This window comes from Carcharodon carcharias, chromosome 11 (genome assembly GCF_017639515.1).
Source record: "Carcharodon carcharias isolate sCarCar2 chromosome 11, sCarCar2.pri, whole genome shotgun sequence".
NCBI lineage: Eukaryota > Metazoa > Chordata > Chondrichthyes > Lamniformes > Lamnidae > Carcharodon > Carcharodon carcharias.
In genome coordinates, this window is record NC_054477.1 from 148,630,135 (window position 1) to 148,646,068 (window position 15,934).

General features: G+C 45.5%; 1 protein-coding gene across 2 annotated transcripts in view; it reads right to left on the minus strand.

The window, feature by feature from the left end:
- slain1a (SLAIN motif family, member 1a) overlaps window positions 1-15,934 on the minus strand; it is a 104,859-nt gene that overhangs the window by 77,637 nt on the left and 11,288 nt on the right. The window contains exons 1-2 of one of the 2 annotated variants that reach the window (XM_041199786.1): window positions 7,062-7,135; window positions 6,657-6,796 (exon numbers count right to left, since the gene is read on the minus strand). In XM_041199786.1, the coding sequence (XP_041055720.1) occupies window positions 6,657-6,796; window positions 7,062-7,120 (199 nt within the window). In that variant the 5' untranslated portion in view covers window positions 7,121-7,135. Of the gene's footprint in view, window positions 1-6,656; window positions 6,797-7,061; window positions 7,136-15,934 lie in introns of those variants that run through there. The other variant, XM_041199785.1, reaches the window with a different exon arrangement.

The window sequence follows — 15,934 nt, forward strand, 5'->3', positions numbered from 1 at the left end:
CAGGTCTTGGTTCCCTTAGGTTCCAAATATCAATTGATCTCCAGCAATTGCTGAATGCATTGGAGTGTCTACCTGCAAGCTACTCAGAGATGGTGCAGGAGTCTACTGACAACTTGAGAGAGATTCCAGCACTTGGCATTATCATTCTGCATATGATCACCTCATTGGATACTGTACCTGGTTCCTCCATAAAAAGGTCTCTGGAACCAACAGTAGTTAACTGTGGAGCATATGGTCACCTCAGCGGATACTGTTCCTGGTTCCTCCATAAAAAGGTCTCTGGAAGCAACAGTAGAATCTCTCAAAGATGCCCATATTGAGAGCATGGAGGATGCGTGATTCACTATCTCCTCTGCCTTTGGTGAGGGGGAAAGAGTTTGCCAAATCACAGAGATCCAACAGTCTGCTTGCCAGCAGATCAACAGGAGCAGTCAGCCAGAGCCAAATAGCAGGTGAGATAATGAGATTGGAACATAACAGCACATCTAGACCCTTGCCAACCACCATACCAATACCAGGAAGGCAGCTGGGTGAGACTGCTTTGGCAGCCAAGTTGCTAAAGTTTTCAGCCGATCCCTCTGAGGTCCAAAGTCCAAGAAGACACTAACCACCAGCAAATCAAGAGCCCTTGGCCGGGATTTTCCGTGCCCACTGGCATCGGACATATTTGCAGGCCATATGGAAAAAGGCCAAAAATTGGTTTCACGATGTCGTGAAGCCAGTTTGCAATCATCCGCTCAGCCCGTCGATGGCGGGTCACATTCCCCACCATCGGACTTCGGGAACGTCATTGTAATACATCAGCATATCACTGTAAGGCCAGCCCGCCTGACTCATATCCCCGCACTGGATCGTCCGCCCACACCAGCAGGAAAACACGCCAAGGTGTTTCACAACAGGATATATAAGGCATGCACTTGGCGAGCTGCACTTTATCCAGGACTTCAAGGTTTGTCTGCCTACCTTGCTTCAGTCAGCACTCGCAGTCATTAGCGCCAGGCTTCACAGACAATGCCCCATCAATTTTAGGAGGCAGATCACCTACCAAGTCAGCCATATATGGGTGGCTTTCCAATGGCTGCAGGGCTAGAGCTTGCTTGGGGAAGGGGGAGAAGTGGCCTCAGGCAAAGGAAGAGGCTGCAGGATGAGGACTTACTGGAGATGGTGGGTATCCCAGGGTGTGTGTGGCAGCACATATTGATCTGTGCAAGTGGCCTCAAGATGGTGATGGCAGAGGACACGTTCTCCAGAGAAGATTAGGCCAGATGGAGATGTGAGGGTGTGCGTGTGAGAATGGGTGGTGATGTCCCTTGAGCTGGCAGTGAGTGAGATGCCAGTGAATGTGTGATGGGCTTGAGTGTGTGAGTTTAGAGTGATGAGATGGTTTCCATACCCTGGCTGCTTGGATGAGATCATTCATCCTCTATCTGCATTGGATGGCCAATCTCTTCTGTGCAGCATTGGCACTGATCACCACTGCCACCACCTACCAAGCCAGAGTGGTAATGTAGCTGCCCCTCCTGAGGCCAGAGCAGGGGTAGAGGACACCACAGCGAGCTTCCATGGCATCCAAAAGGTGCTCGAGGGCTGCAGTCTTCTTGCTTTTTGGGGCCATGTCTTCATTGCTGCAGTCCTGAGCTGGAAGTACTGAGCGCGGCTAGACTTCAAACGTGGTGCCTGGCGTGATGAAGTAGCAAGGTGATGGCTTAGCAGGCGAATCGGAGCCCGCCCACCATGGAAACGGCATGTATCCTGGGGATTGATCACCTAAGCTCTGGCTACAGGCAGGTTTGGGACAATACAGCGTGAAAAGCCGCCCATTGCAGCCAGTGGGTAAAGTGTTGTTTTTCCCGCACTCTACCACACCTAGTGTAAATCTGGGATGATTCTACCCCTTGTCTGAGCCACAGCTGCCTTCAGCCTCCTATGCTACAGCCATTAAGGAATGCGCTTCACAACAAAGCAGCACTTAAAGACAGGAACTGCAAGCTGTGTGGTAATTAGTGTCCAGGCGTTTTTCTAAGTCAGTAAAATTATAAACTTTTTGAAATCTTTATGTGCACTGCATTCCTGTAGCACCTGGTGATCCTGCAATGTTTGGTGTCATGTCTATTGATGTTGGTCTTTGGGACGATGCAGTTTTTGAAGTGGGCAGAAAGGAGTGGGCCTGACTTTGGATGTGTCTGTTAAATGGAAGGGAACATGGACAGATCACCTAAGCTCTGACTACAAACAGGTGTTGTCCCCCTGTCTTTGCTACCCTCTGTCATCACTGTCAACAACTTCAACTTACTGATGGTCCTCTTCTAATAATGGCTCCATGTGCTGTCCTAGTTGCAGGGCCAAGTTATGCAGCATACATCAAAACATTATCATTATCCAATCTCTCCGCAGGACTGAAATCCCTCAACCCTGATACTGTTTCAGTAAACCCCTTCTACACCCACTCCAAGGCCTTGACATCCTTTCTAAAATGTGGTGCTCAAAATTGGTTGCAATGTTCTCACAGAGGCTTATAAAGATTTAGCATAACTTCCTTGCTTTAGTGCTATAAGCCAAGGATCCCATAAGAATTTTCAACAGCCTTCGCAGCTCATCCTGCTAACCTCATAGATTGATTCCATATAGCCTTCAGGTCTCTCTGTTCTTGCACCTGTTTAAAATTATGATATTTACTTTACATTGCCTCTCTGCATTCTTCCAAAATGCATCACTTTACACATTAAATTTAATCTGCTACGTGTCTGCCTATTTCACCAATCTATGCCTTCGTGGTGTCTGCTACTCTGCTCCACACTGCTTAATGCACTATCCTCAAGGACAGCCAGAAGTAGTCGGTATAGAGTCTGGAGTTTGCGCAGATTGCAGGCTTCCCCACCCCCAATTTGAGAGAGTCATTGACTGTATCCATACTACTTCACATGCTCCTTCAGACCAGCCCATTGCTTTCCTGAATGATAGCTTCCCACCCATTAATATGCCATTGCTATGCCTGCCTTCCTGGCAAATTTATGATACAGCAATCCACAAATATGACTTTGCCCCTGCACAACAAGTGAGAGGCTGGCTGCTTGCACATTTAACTCATGCCTTCTCTCAGGACCTCATGCTCATTGGCAAAACTGTACTACAATGAGACCTATGGGTCAACTGGAGTCCAGTTTTAGCAGATCATTAGAATTCTTAAGCTTCCTACAATTCAGCTTACAAAGGATTGTCTCGAATGATAATGGTTTGATGTATGCTGCATAATTTTGCCCTGCAACTAGGACAGCACATGGAGGCATTATTAGAAGAGGACCATCAGTAAGCTGAAGTTGTTGACAGTGATGACAGAGGGCAGCAAGAAGCAGGGGGACAACACCTGTTTGTAGTCAGAGCTTAGGTGATCTGTCCATGTTCCCTTACATTTAACAGACACATCCAAAGTCAGGCCCACTCCTTTCTGCCCACTTCAAAAACTGCATCGTCCCAAAGACAAACATCAATAGACATGATACCAAACATTGCAGGATCACCAGGTGCTACAGGAATGCAGTGCACATAAAGATTTCAAAAAGTTTATAATTTTACTGACTTAGAAAAATGCCTGGACGCTAATTGTTCCTGTAGTTCTTGTCTTTAAGTGATGCTTTGTTGTCTTTGGTGCTGTGAAGCCCATCCTGTAATGGCTGTGGTTGCTATCTTTAGAGCAGACAAGTTAAGTGAAAGTTAATAGAGGTGTTCAAAATTTTGAGGTATTTTCATTGTGTTCACAGCTAAGGAGAAGCTGCTTCCACAATCGAAATGGCCTTCTTCTGTGCTGTGTAATACTAGAATCCTGTGTTTGCTTTAGCAAATGTGGCATCAGGCACCTCTTAAAGCGTAACTGAATTACAAACCGTCAGAATTTGCAAACTGACAGATGCTAAGAGTGTCTTTAGCTTAGCCTGGAAGGATCCAGAAGCAAAGAAGTTCAGAGCTGTAGTGACCTTGACAGGTGAGTGTGCCCGTGGGTTGCGATACAAATCCACAACGGCCTCTCTTGAACAGTATGGCTTCTTCATATGCAGAGAACCCCCTGTTGGAAGCATAAGGATTTCTGTAAGCTTGCCTCCTCCTATCTGGTCTCAGACCAGCTGCACTTTATTAGCTCCCCTTCCTCAATGTCCACTCAAATCTTTGGAAAAGTCAGACTCTCAGAATTAATTAACACTTTTTCTCCTTTCCCCATCTTTTTCTCTTTATTGCCCCATTTTGGTACAGTATTGAAGCAGAACCCGGCCCCAAAGACTCCACAACTTATGCCATATGGGTACTGTTTCTCAAACTTCTGCCATGAAACATCCAGAACATCAACTGTTAGTGCGGCATGTTTGCTGCCTAACATGATAGGAATATAAGGCAACTGTGCTACTGTCATCTCCCACAAGAAATGAATGCTAGTTTTAACATCTTATGTAAAACAGAACGAGTCAACAAATCAAATCTCTGAACTCTTCCATATGATGTGCTTCAGGTGTCATGACTTATCACAGTTCCGTAATACAGGACTGAGCACCTACAGATATAAATAGTCAAACTTTGTGGCGTGGATGGAGGCAGGCTAGCTTGCTGGAGAATCTAAAGCACTCAGCAACCACAACTGCTACTGAATACCTTTAATCAATCTCTCCTTACGTAAGAGCATTTTTTTATCCCAGCTTTCCTTGTAGTCGAAATACAGCACAATGACTTTAATGTGCCTTAAAATATAAATGTATTATTACACAACACAGCAAGGGGCAAGGCTAAATTTATAAAAACACAATAGCTCATTTAATCCACTAAACAGCAGCCTGTAGTTTCAGCCTTTCACAGAGAACTAATGATGCCAAACAACAACACTGCTATTCAAATAGCAAGAGACTGTGAAGGCCCTTGTGTCATTGTGGTTAAAATTTACAAATATGAACAATTTTGGATCATTCTATTCAGCGTTAATGTCATAGAACTGCTTTCTGTAGGTTTAGGTGAACCCTTAATGGTCAAAAGCTAATATGCCTGCGCCGTTTCCAGAATTGCTACCCTATCTGATTTTAATATTTAAAATTTAAGTTTGATATTTCAGGAAACAAAAGCAGCCCATGAGCATTAGAAATTGCCACCTCTGGGTTTCTGAAGGCTAAACTGTTCTATTGATTAATTCTGAAGAAAGGTCATTGATCTGAAACATTAACTCCGTTTCTCTCCCCGTAGGTGCTGCCTGACCTACCGAGTATTTCCAGCATTTTCTGAATTTGGCATCTAGGGATTGACTATTAGGACCCGTCTGTCACAATGCATTGCTGCTGACGCTCAGAATTCAAACCATCCTGCACGTTTAACCAGTTGCGGTCACCATACTTCCAAAATAGATGCTTAAAAACCAGATGCTGCATCTTCTTAAACACAACCAATTTAGTTATACTTAGGAAAAAATAGTTTTTCTCACAACATTTGCAATCTCACTTTCACTTACAAAGGCAAATACCCTGCTCCAGACTCCTTCAAGGACCCACGGAGAAATTAGGGTCCTGGGCATTGTGAAGAATCATGCTCTTTAACAATACGATTGCACCAGTGGAAGCTTCCCTTCACTTCCTCTCAAAGCAGACGAAGTGTTTCATCAAACACATCATCAACAAAGTTCTCATCAAAGGTTGTGAAAAATAGGTCTGAATCAAATCGGGACAGATTAGTCAGGAGGTAGAAAGCACAAGGACTCTACAACAGCAGACACTTCAGGACTGCTGTTAACCTGTGTAACCTATAAGCTGCTTTAAGTGACATCAATGCACATTATATTATTGCAAGTTCCCCCTTTTCATTTTCTTAACTTTACTTCCCCATTAAAACCTTAATAAAGGATCATATAGAATAATGGAGGGAGGGAGGGAGGGAGGGAGGGAGTAGAAACTGTCTTCTAGCTCATGAATACTGAAACAAATGCTGTGCTCAGAATAAACAATTTTTACGATTACAGGCTTATTTAACCAGCTGAGTTAGGTGACACCACAACTGGTTGGGGTGCACTTCCCACATGTGTATTTGCACAGCCTGTGGTGGTGTCACATCCGGTGCCTGGAACTGCAACCTGCAACTTCCAAAACTTGTGCTTTGATATACATATTGATAGATTATTCTATTATTCTGATAGACCTTAGCGGAGGTGAAGATTTACTTGCGTTTTTATTTGGCAGGTGAACTGTTTTATTTTGATAGATGAAAATGTTTCGAAACACGCAGTTGCCCAGAAGAGTGTAGATAATGTAAAAGGGGAGAGAGCTTGTATAACCCCAAAATGAGATTCCAGGTAGATCACAGCTCGCAACGGCCGGATATGGGGCGGCACCGGGCAGCAAAGGCGCAAAAGAGAGGACGGGCGAGGGTGAGGGTGATGGGAAGGAGCCAGGGGAGAACAGGAAATAAGCAGACGGGAGGCACACACCAGTACTGGCACCGGCCGATGGGTGCACACCAATGTCTGCAGCGGTGGGAGAAAGCGTGCACGCACTGACGAACGCAATGTGAGCTGAGCGCGTATAAGCGACTGTTCCTGGTGCCTGGCCAATCCCTGTCAGGGGTTACAGTGTACTTAAAGATCAGATCGATGTTAGCAACATGCCTTAGGAAGTCTTTGTGCACTTTGTTCCTACCTTGATCAAGTCTGAAACACAATGAGCGTTTTGCTGCCTCAATCTCATGACCTGGGTGGTCAAGCACCTGTCTGCACCATTCTAAAGGACTCCGAGCTTTCTGTTCCACAGTGGGTTGCTTCCTTGGTGAAACATACAACCTGTAATGAAAAAGTATAACATTTATCATCTTTCAACACCATAAATAATCTTGCCACACTTAGTTCTCATTTCTACAAACACGTGGGGAGTATAAAAGTGGTTGTTTTTAATGCAACCTCAGTCAATAAACACTGTTATATGAAAATCAAAGCCCCAGGGAATGGTTTGCGTTAAGGGCTGTCTCGATGTGGGGAGTGGGGTGGAAGCTGGATTGGGGGGGAATCAAAACAGAGGGATTCAAACAGGAATCTGAAGGAAACCCACTTCCTGCCACTCAATAGTGCACACAGTATTTCTATGATTAAGCCACACAGCCAGATCATGTTTGCCCTGCATAAGAATTCATAACTAGAAAGTAACTGGGAGGCATGAATTGTGGTACATGTTTTATCATAAACAACCACATGGCTCATTTAATCAACTAATCACTGTGCAACAAGCAAGGAAATATCTAAAGCTGCACAAATGCATGAGTGTGCATACGCAGTTTCAAATTAAGCTTAAACAGCTACATTTCAGGCAAAGAAAAAATCTGCACCAGGAAGGAAGTAAAACTTGAAAAGAAAAACAAGTATTAAACTTATATTAGAAACTGCGCTTAATAAAAATCAGTTTAACAATAATAGTTAAAGCAAAATGACGTCAGGTTCGCTACCAGTGAGGAACATTGTCCTTTGGCTGCAAATTTCGAGAAATTATGGATGTGTTGTCCATGATTTCCTGTCCAATATGCTTGCGATTTCTGGTGTGCATAGTTGACAGACAAAGCTCCCTGCCCGGAGCTTACAATTTGGAAAATCAGCCCTAACACAGAAGATAAGTAATCCTAATGTGAACTTACGTGACCTTTTATTATCTAACATTATTGCTCAGAATGATCTCATCATTTTAGCATCACAGCAAGTTCTGTCATTAAGCGAGGGTGAGGGTCATGATAGAACAGCTAAAACATAGGGCAGAATTTTCTGCTCCTCCAAGAGTGGGAATTGTGGCGGGCGGGGACACTAAGTTCGGCGTGATGGAAAAAGTCAGTTACCCGCTGGCAGGAAATTAGTTTGGAATTTTGTTATCCTGACTTCGATGGAGGGTTAAAGGCGACACTTGTTTCCTGCTAATCTATGTCAGGAGCTAAATTTGCATTTATTTGAATCTTATGAACGCTCATTAAAAAGAGAACTGGCCGGAATTGCATTCCCCCTCCAAATTAAGTGTCCCGTCGGTGGATAATTAGAACCGTCTGTATCCCGACTATACGGCCAGAGTTTTCCAGCCCTGCTGAAGATGCAGCGAGCCATTCTAATGCCCATTCACTTCTACGGGACTGGAAGATCCCGCCAGCGGGAAGAGCCAGAAGATTCTGACCTTAATAGGAGGCTTGCACCTGGTGAGCTTCATTTCATCAATGACTTCGAGGCCCATAGCGATTGCTTTCACCTTCTTGGGGACTTTGCATGGAGTGCCAATAGCAAGCGCTGCAGAAAAGCTGGGCAAGGGAGGCAGGTCTCACTGGGTAGGTGACGGAGGGGGACAAGACAGGTGGCTCGGATAACGAGAAGGGGCAGAGTCAGTGCAGGCATGGGGACGGTAACGGGTGTCAGCTTTGAGGGGAGGCATGAGGGGAGGGGAGGTGGATCGTGATAGGGTCCAGGGTAATGGGTTGTGGGTGGGGGGGGGGGGGGGGTTTGAAAGTGACAGAGGGGAGAGGATATTGGATGGGTCTATGGTGATGCAGGAAGTTGGTGGGTGACCGGGGGAAGGTAGAAAGTGTTGGAGCAATTTGAAAGGTGACGTGCACCATTTCATCAACTTTTATCACAGATAGTCAGTGAGATTCTTTGACGTTGGGGGGGGGGGGGGGGGGGGGGGCGCGGTGTGTCTTTTTGGGTAGGTGGAGTTCAAGGACAGCACATGTGGCCGACTAAAGGGTCACCTTTAATTATGTGGCAACTGAATGTCGACTGTGCTCAGTTGTGTTCTCTCTGTGGTGAAACCCGCATTGCAGCAGGTGTGTTCCCGACTCATGGGTCTCAAAAATTGATACCCCAGCAAGGTGTGCAGCTGCCGTTCATTCTGTGCCATTTGCCAATGGCTGAAGTCAGAGGCAGGGAGGGAGGGAGGTGAAATGCCTCCAAGGGGCATGGCTGGTGGAAGGCAGCCGGCTCGCAACTCCAAACCTCTATCCTGCCGGGCGAATGCCTCTGGCTGACAAGGGATCATGTGGTTAGTGTTTCTGTGCTGCCAAGGCAACGGTCTCTCTACAGAATCTCAAGGGGATCAGAGACAAGAGGAAAAATGTCTGCTCAAGGTTTCTTGCACATGGGGTCATCATCCTGGTCAAAGAGAAATGTCTCCATACGCGTTCATGTATGAGGAGGAATAACCCATCTCTGGTCCTCCAGGATATCCTTTACCTGGAATGGGTGGTATGGAGATGCCATGTCTCAACGGAGGCCAGATTGAAGCCTTAGGCACTTGCCTGCTGGCTTTGAGATGGAGAGAAACCTGTAAAAGTTCATGCCCACTTAATATGGCACTTCAATTCGTTCACACATCCACTGAGGCATCGATGATGCAAGTTGCAGGCAACCCTGCCTTGGCAATGGCTCTCATCCAGATGAGTGGAATGAGGGCCCATTATCAGTTATCACAGGGCCATGAGGAGCAAGTGCCTGAGCAGAAAGAGGCAGTGAGGTATCTATAAGGTCAAGGGGTTGGTGAACATTGTTTCAACCATGGGTGTATCACTGGTGGTGCCCTTATCCAGACATGAGCATCAGGCAATGCTGGAGGGGCCTTCGTATGTCTCAGTTGCTCGCGTCTGCCAGTTTCTCCAATATGAGCTGTGGCTGCAAAGACACGGTAGGCGCAGTGCGGAGCTCCTGGCCTGCAAAGAGTAAATGTCTGTCCGGGCACCCTGTAAATATAGCGCCAGGACCTTTGACCCCATGAGGTAATAACTGGGCGGGCAACTTTGCTGCCCGCCCCACCACGAGATTCGCCAGCCGCCTCGTAGATGCATTAATGATCTGAACAGCTGAAGATCATGCGCGCTGACCCGCCCTGTTGCCCAGCGGGAGTCAGGCAGACTTTCCTGCCTGAATGGAAAACTCCGCCCATAGTTTGTAAGATCTCAAGGTCTTAATATTCACCATAAAAGAGGACAGTACAGAAACCATGACATACAGAGGGAGATTTTCACTGACTTGAGCACCTAGAAATGGGACAGTAACACGTATAGAATAAATAGTTGCCCTCAAAAGGGAATTGTGTAAATACTTGAAGAAGGACAAGTTGCAGGAATACAGGGAAAGAGGGACAAACTGGAATGCTCTATAAAAGAGCCAGTGCAGACACAATGGGCTGTATTCTGTGATTCAATGATAATAACCTGAAAATGGTAAGGAAAATATTCACAGTCCAATTGGACTGATACCAACCTACAAGGGGGTGGGTCACTGAGCATCCGGACTGCCTGCCCATTTCAGGCAGTTGGACCTTCTAATATGCAAATCCTATGATATATTCACTATGACTACCAATTGCGGAGATATAAAGGCACAGCACGTGGCATGCACTCTCTGCCCTCTTTTACCTGGCAGCATGGCCAAACAGTGTTCGACCTGGCTCCACAAGAATACCAGGAACAGCTGCCACCCCAGTGAGCTCCCCAAAACCCCCCCTCCAATTTGGTCCCCCCCCCTCCCCAATTGCCTATACGGAACTTGCTTTGCTGCCAATGAGTTCGGCCTCTGGGTTAAGGCTGCCTGATATTGCACTGCCCGGAGCTAGTGAGCTGCAGCAAGGCACCCGTTTCTCACCTAGCAGCATGGCATTGAGCTTCGGCCACCATGGGGCCACCCACTAGCACTACTGGTGCGGCTATAAGATTAAAATTGGTTGCTTTGTAAAAATCCACTTCATGATCTACAGTGAACAATTTAGCAATGCTGTCAGATTTTACATGAATTATACATTATGCAAAAGCATGCAATATATATTTCGTGCACCTAAAGAAAATGTCATCTTCAACCCAGATAGTGTGCATTTACTTCAAGAACAACGTATTATTGTCTTTAGCTTCAAGCTACCGTAAAGGCAAAATACAAAGCTCATAGGTACTGAATTATTCATGCAGTCACTCTCCAAATTGGCCATTGGAAGAAGCAGCTGCACCATTATATTTTTTTAAAAGGCAAATAAAAATTAAAACAACATTCAGACACACACACACACACGGGGGGACACACTCACACAGACACAAACACACATAGCAAAAACAGAATTACCTGGAAAAACTCAGCAGGTCTGGCAGCATCGGCGGAGAAGAAAAGAGTTGACGTTTCGAGTCCTCATGACCCTTCAACAGAACTGAGTTCTGTTGAAGGGTCATGAGGACTCGAAACGTCAACTCTTTTCTTCTCCGCCGATGCTGCCAGACCTGCTGAGTTTTTCCAGGTAATTCTGTTTTTGTTTTGGATTTCCAGCATCTGCAGTTTTTTTGTTTTTACAAACACACATAGGCTCGTTTGTATATTGTGCCAAAAATGCAATATTTGAATCAGTGATAGATTATTTGTTGGATCCATTCTTGCTGGTCTCAGCATCCATAAAGTTAAAACTGGTTACTGCAGGTTGATTCTGCAAACGGAGAAGACTTTCTTGACCCATCTTTCGTTTCCTCACTTGTCCTATTGTCAAACCCTTTTGCCTTGCCACTGCCCCCTCATCTTTTTTTGTCATTTAATCAGCCCTGCCTTCCACCACAGACCTTAGTGCAAATCTGGGACAATTCTGCCCAAGTGCAGTAGCGGGTGGGTAAAACGACGTTTTACCTCCCGGCCGCCATGGTGGGTTTCCATGCCATATCCCGCCACATTACTTATGCATTCCTGGGAAACACGCCGTTTCCATGGCAGGCAGACTCTCATTCACCCGCCAAACCATCACCTTGCCGCTTCATCACACCAGGCACTATATTTAAAGTACAGCCACACTCAGTGCTACCAGCCCAGGGCCGCAGCAAAGAAGACATGGCCCCGAAAGGCAAGAAGACTGCAAACCTCGAGCACATTTTGGACGCCGTGGAGACCCCGCTGTGATGCCGTCTAGCCCCGCTCTGGCCACTGGAGGGGCAGCAACATTACCACTCTGGCTTGTTAGGCGATGACAGTGGTGGTCAGTGCCAATGCTGGACAGAAGAGGTTGACCATCCAACGCAGATGGAGGATGAATGATCTCATCCATGCAGTCAGGGTATGGCAACCATCTCATCGCTCTAAACTCAGACACTCAAGCCCATCACACGTTCACTGGCATCTAACTCACTGCCAGCTCAAGGGATATCACCACCCATTCTCACACACATACCCTTACATGTCCATCTGACCTCTTCTCTTCTGGAGATTGCCTTCTCAGTCCTCACCATCTTGAGGCCAATTGCACAGATCAACATGTGCCCCCCACACACACCCTGGGTTACCCTCCTTCCCCAGGACAGCCCTTGACCTGCAGCATTTTCCCTTGCCTGGGGCCACTTCTCCCCCTTCCCCAAGCAAGCCATAGCCCTGCAGCCATTGAAAAGCCGCCCACATATGGCTCTGCGAAGCCTGGCGCTGATGACTGCGAGTGCTGACAGAAGCAGGGTCGGCAAACAAACCTTGCAGGCCCAAGCATAACGCAGCCTGCCAGGTGCATGCCTTATATATGCTGTTGTGAAACGCTTCAGCATGTTTTCCTGCCAACATGCACGGGACAATTCCGACGGGCTGGGCTTATGATATGCTGATGTATTACAATGAGGCTCCCAGCGTTCGGTGGCGTGTTTCCTGTATTTTTATTACAGTTTGATACAATACAGATCATTTTACAGTCATTAACATGCAGATGTGGTTAGTGTTAGTACATTTTGGTACAAGGCGGTCACAAGAAACTTGGAAAAAAGAAATGTAAATGGGAATGTGGAACAAAGGGATCTGGGAGTACAAATATACAAATCATTAAAGTCAGTGAATAAGTTCATTAAAAAAGCAATGAACTATAATTCATTTTTTTAAAGGAATAGAATTGAAAGTAGAGAAGTTAAGCTGAACTCTATTGAACCTTGATTAGGCCATCCGCAGTGTACAGTCTGCTCACCGTATTGGGAATAGGCACTGGAGACAAGTGCCTACAAGGGTGATACCAGAACTGTGAAGTTATACCCATCAAGACAAACAGGCTGGGCTGGGGGGGGGAGGTGGGGGGGATGGTTAGCAGAGCAGTAGAGACCAATTAGAGATCTTTAATATTATGAAATGTTTTGACAGAGTAAGACAGAGGGCGGAATTTTCCGTGCCCGCTGATGTCAGGCGTGTCCGGTGACATGAGCAGACATTATGGCGAGAAGGCCAAAAATTGCTTTCACGACATCATGAAACCAGTTTGCGATTGTCTGCTCCACCCGTCAATGGCGGGCCGTGTTTCCCACCATCGGACCTTGGGAACTTCATTGTAATACACCTGCATATTGTTCTGACTTTCGCTAGAGAGCGGGGCGGCTGAACACATGAGACTTTCGCTTACACCACCGGATTTAGTCTTTGGAATGGAAAATACCCCTTAAATTGCAGGTTGACAACTTAATGACAGGAGAAACCATCAAGGAGTTGTGTATCTTGAGAGCTCAAGAAGCATCATTATGTATTTTCTTGGATTCTCAGGAGGCTTGGAAAGTTGATGAATATTAATTAACAGGGATAGCATTTCCTATTTAGCATAATTAGCAATGGGTGCAAATTGTACTCAAAATTGCACTAATTTTCCAAAGTGAATTTATGTTTTAAACTATTGCTCAAAAAAATTGCATATTCACAATGTAATGTATTCCAAGAATTAGCAATAGGTTTCTCTCGCATTAAAAGGTTAATATATTTAAGAATGATAACCTGGTGCAGTTTTATAAATACAGCTGAAAATAGGTTTATCCTCACAAGGACCAGCACCTGCAAAAAAAAATCTGACTTCAAATAACTGAAAATGTCTTTTAAAAGCTATATAAAACCACTTACTAGTTTAATCGATATACAGTAGTCAGTTTTTTTTAGTAAATTAGTGGTCATGCACCTTTAAAAAAAATGCTTAAAATTAAGAGCCTCTTATGCGGCCACAAACCAGTACACTTAGCAGAAACTCACCACAACTTGATCTGTGGCACAGCTAGTTTCTAGCACCATGATTTTTTAAAAACACCACAAAATTGCAGCAAGCTAATTTACACCGGGTGTAACTCGCGCTCGAAATTCCTTGACCTTTTGCACAAGCAACCAGAGACTACAGTATTTGTGCCAAGTACTATCATTTGCCAGTTTGATGTTCAATAAGGTTCCTAATTAATCTTAATCTTAATAATAATTCTGTGCCACAAACTGCTGGGTTATATACTCTAGTGCTCAATGAAAACAAGACAAACACAGGGCAACTTGATGTATTCCAGGAAACTAGAATACAGTGGCAAGTGCTTGCTGTTATGGAGCCCAAGTCTTGCTGCATTTGCTTAAATATTGTGCAAGTGAAGCAATTTGTAGTGTCCATTGGTACCTTACCCATTCTTCCAAAAGGAAGTATTTCAGCTAAAGTCTTAAAACATAACAGTATTTACACACAGAAGACACAAAAGAAAATTGAGATGTCACAATGCTGTTGACTGCAATGGTGTGGTTCTTCAGAACCATTAGCAAAAAAATCTTATCTGCCTCATTTTTGTAGGTATCACCAATTTTCTGAGCTCAAACCTGTGATAGTTCCCTTCACAGTAGTTTTCATACATACACCATAGCCTGGATTTTTATCACCAAGGCGGGTCGCAGGATTCCGGAACATTCTCGGCTCAGCTGGCCCGCCTCGGTGAAAGTGCCCAGAAGGACTGGATTCGAGCCAGCCGATTCAGGAAAGAGGTTAGGGACAGCCAAACGGGCTGCCGGGTGCTGAGGCAGGCTGCTTGAAAGGCTTATCAAGATACTGTGGGACTTTGCCCCTGTTAAAGTAAAAACAGAAAGGCCCACTGGCCCTCATTTCTCACACACCTAATCCCCCAGACACTCCTTATGCCCCCTCCATGCCACCTCATGCCCTCCATGCCAGGCTATGTTCCCCACTCACTGACCCACTCCATGGCCTCTCTTACCCCCTCTGCCAAGCTATGGTACTTCCACACTATACACCATATAGAACCAACAAACCTTATACTGATAATAGGATGTGTACAAATAGCTTTAAGAAGCTACTTTCCACAATGTTAAAAAGTCCTTTCAGGGCAGCTCAATAAAGGTGTCAATCATCCAGACCCTTTAAAGTTTCAGGAGCTAAAACTGCAGGCCCAAGAAACTTCTCAACCTTGTGTAAATAAACACTGTGAAATTGACAGAAGAGATCAGAGAGCCAGAGCTGTCAACCTGGCAATGTTTTCTCTGGGGCTTAGGTGTTTTAGAACTCTAATGGATTTCTGGGCTCGCAGCAAAGAATACATAATGAGGAGCCCAGAAATTCATTAGGTTCTAAAACACTACTTGTTTGGCAGCTCTGGCTCTCTGATCTCTGTCAAATTCACAATGTTTACTTACATAAGGTTATGAGGTTTCTAAAGCCTACAGTTTCAGCTATTGAAATTTTAAAGGGTCTGGATGATTGACACTTTTATAGGGCTGTAGCAAAAGGGCTTTTTAATGTAATGGAAAGTAATTAATGAATGACTATTTTTTTTTAAGATTTTCTTTTACACATCCTACCATCACTATTGGGTTCACTGTGTCCATACAGTGGCCGGGATTTTCCGGACCTGTCGCAGGCGGGGCCCGGTGTATAGTGCGCCAATTGGCATGGAAGTGGCATAGCTTGGCACGGGGGCATGAGGTGCCATACCCAATCATGAGAAGGACCTTTCGAGCTTACCTTTTGTAAGGTCCCCTCATGCGGTTCATGGCTCCTCTGAGGGGCTGTGAACCATGGGTCCTTCAAGGCCAGGCCTGACTCCACAAAAATTGCGGAGCAGTAGGACGTGTCTATCCCCGCAAAGCAGCCGGCCAGGTCAGCAATGCAGGGTCCGGGCTTTCAACCCAAACCAGTCCACGCCCTTAAAAGGCACTCTTGAAAATCGGACAACC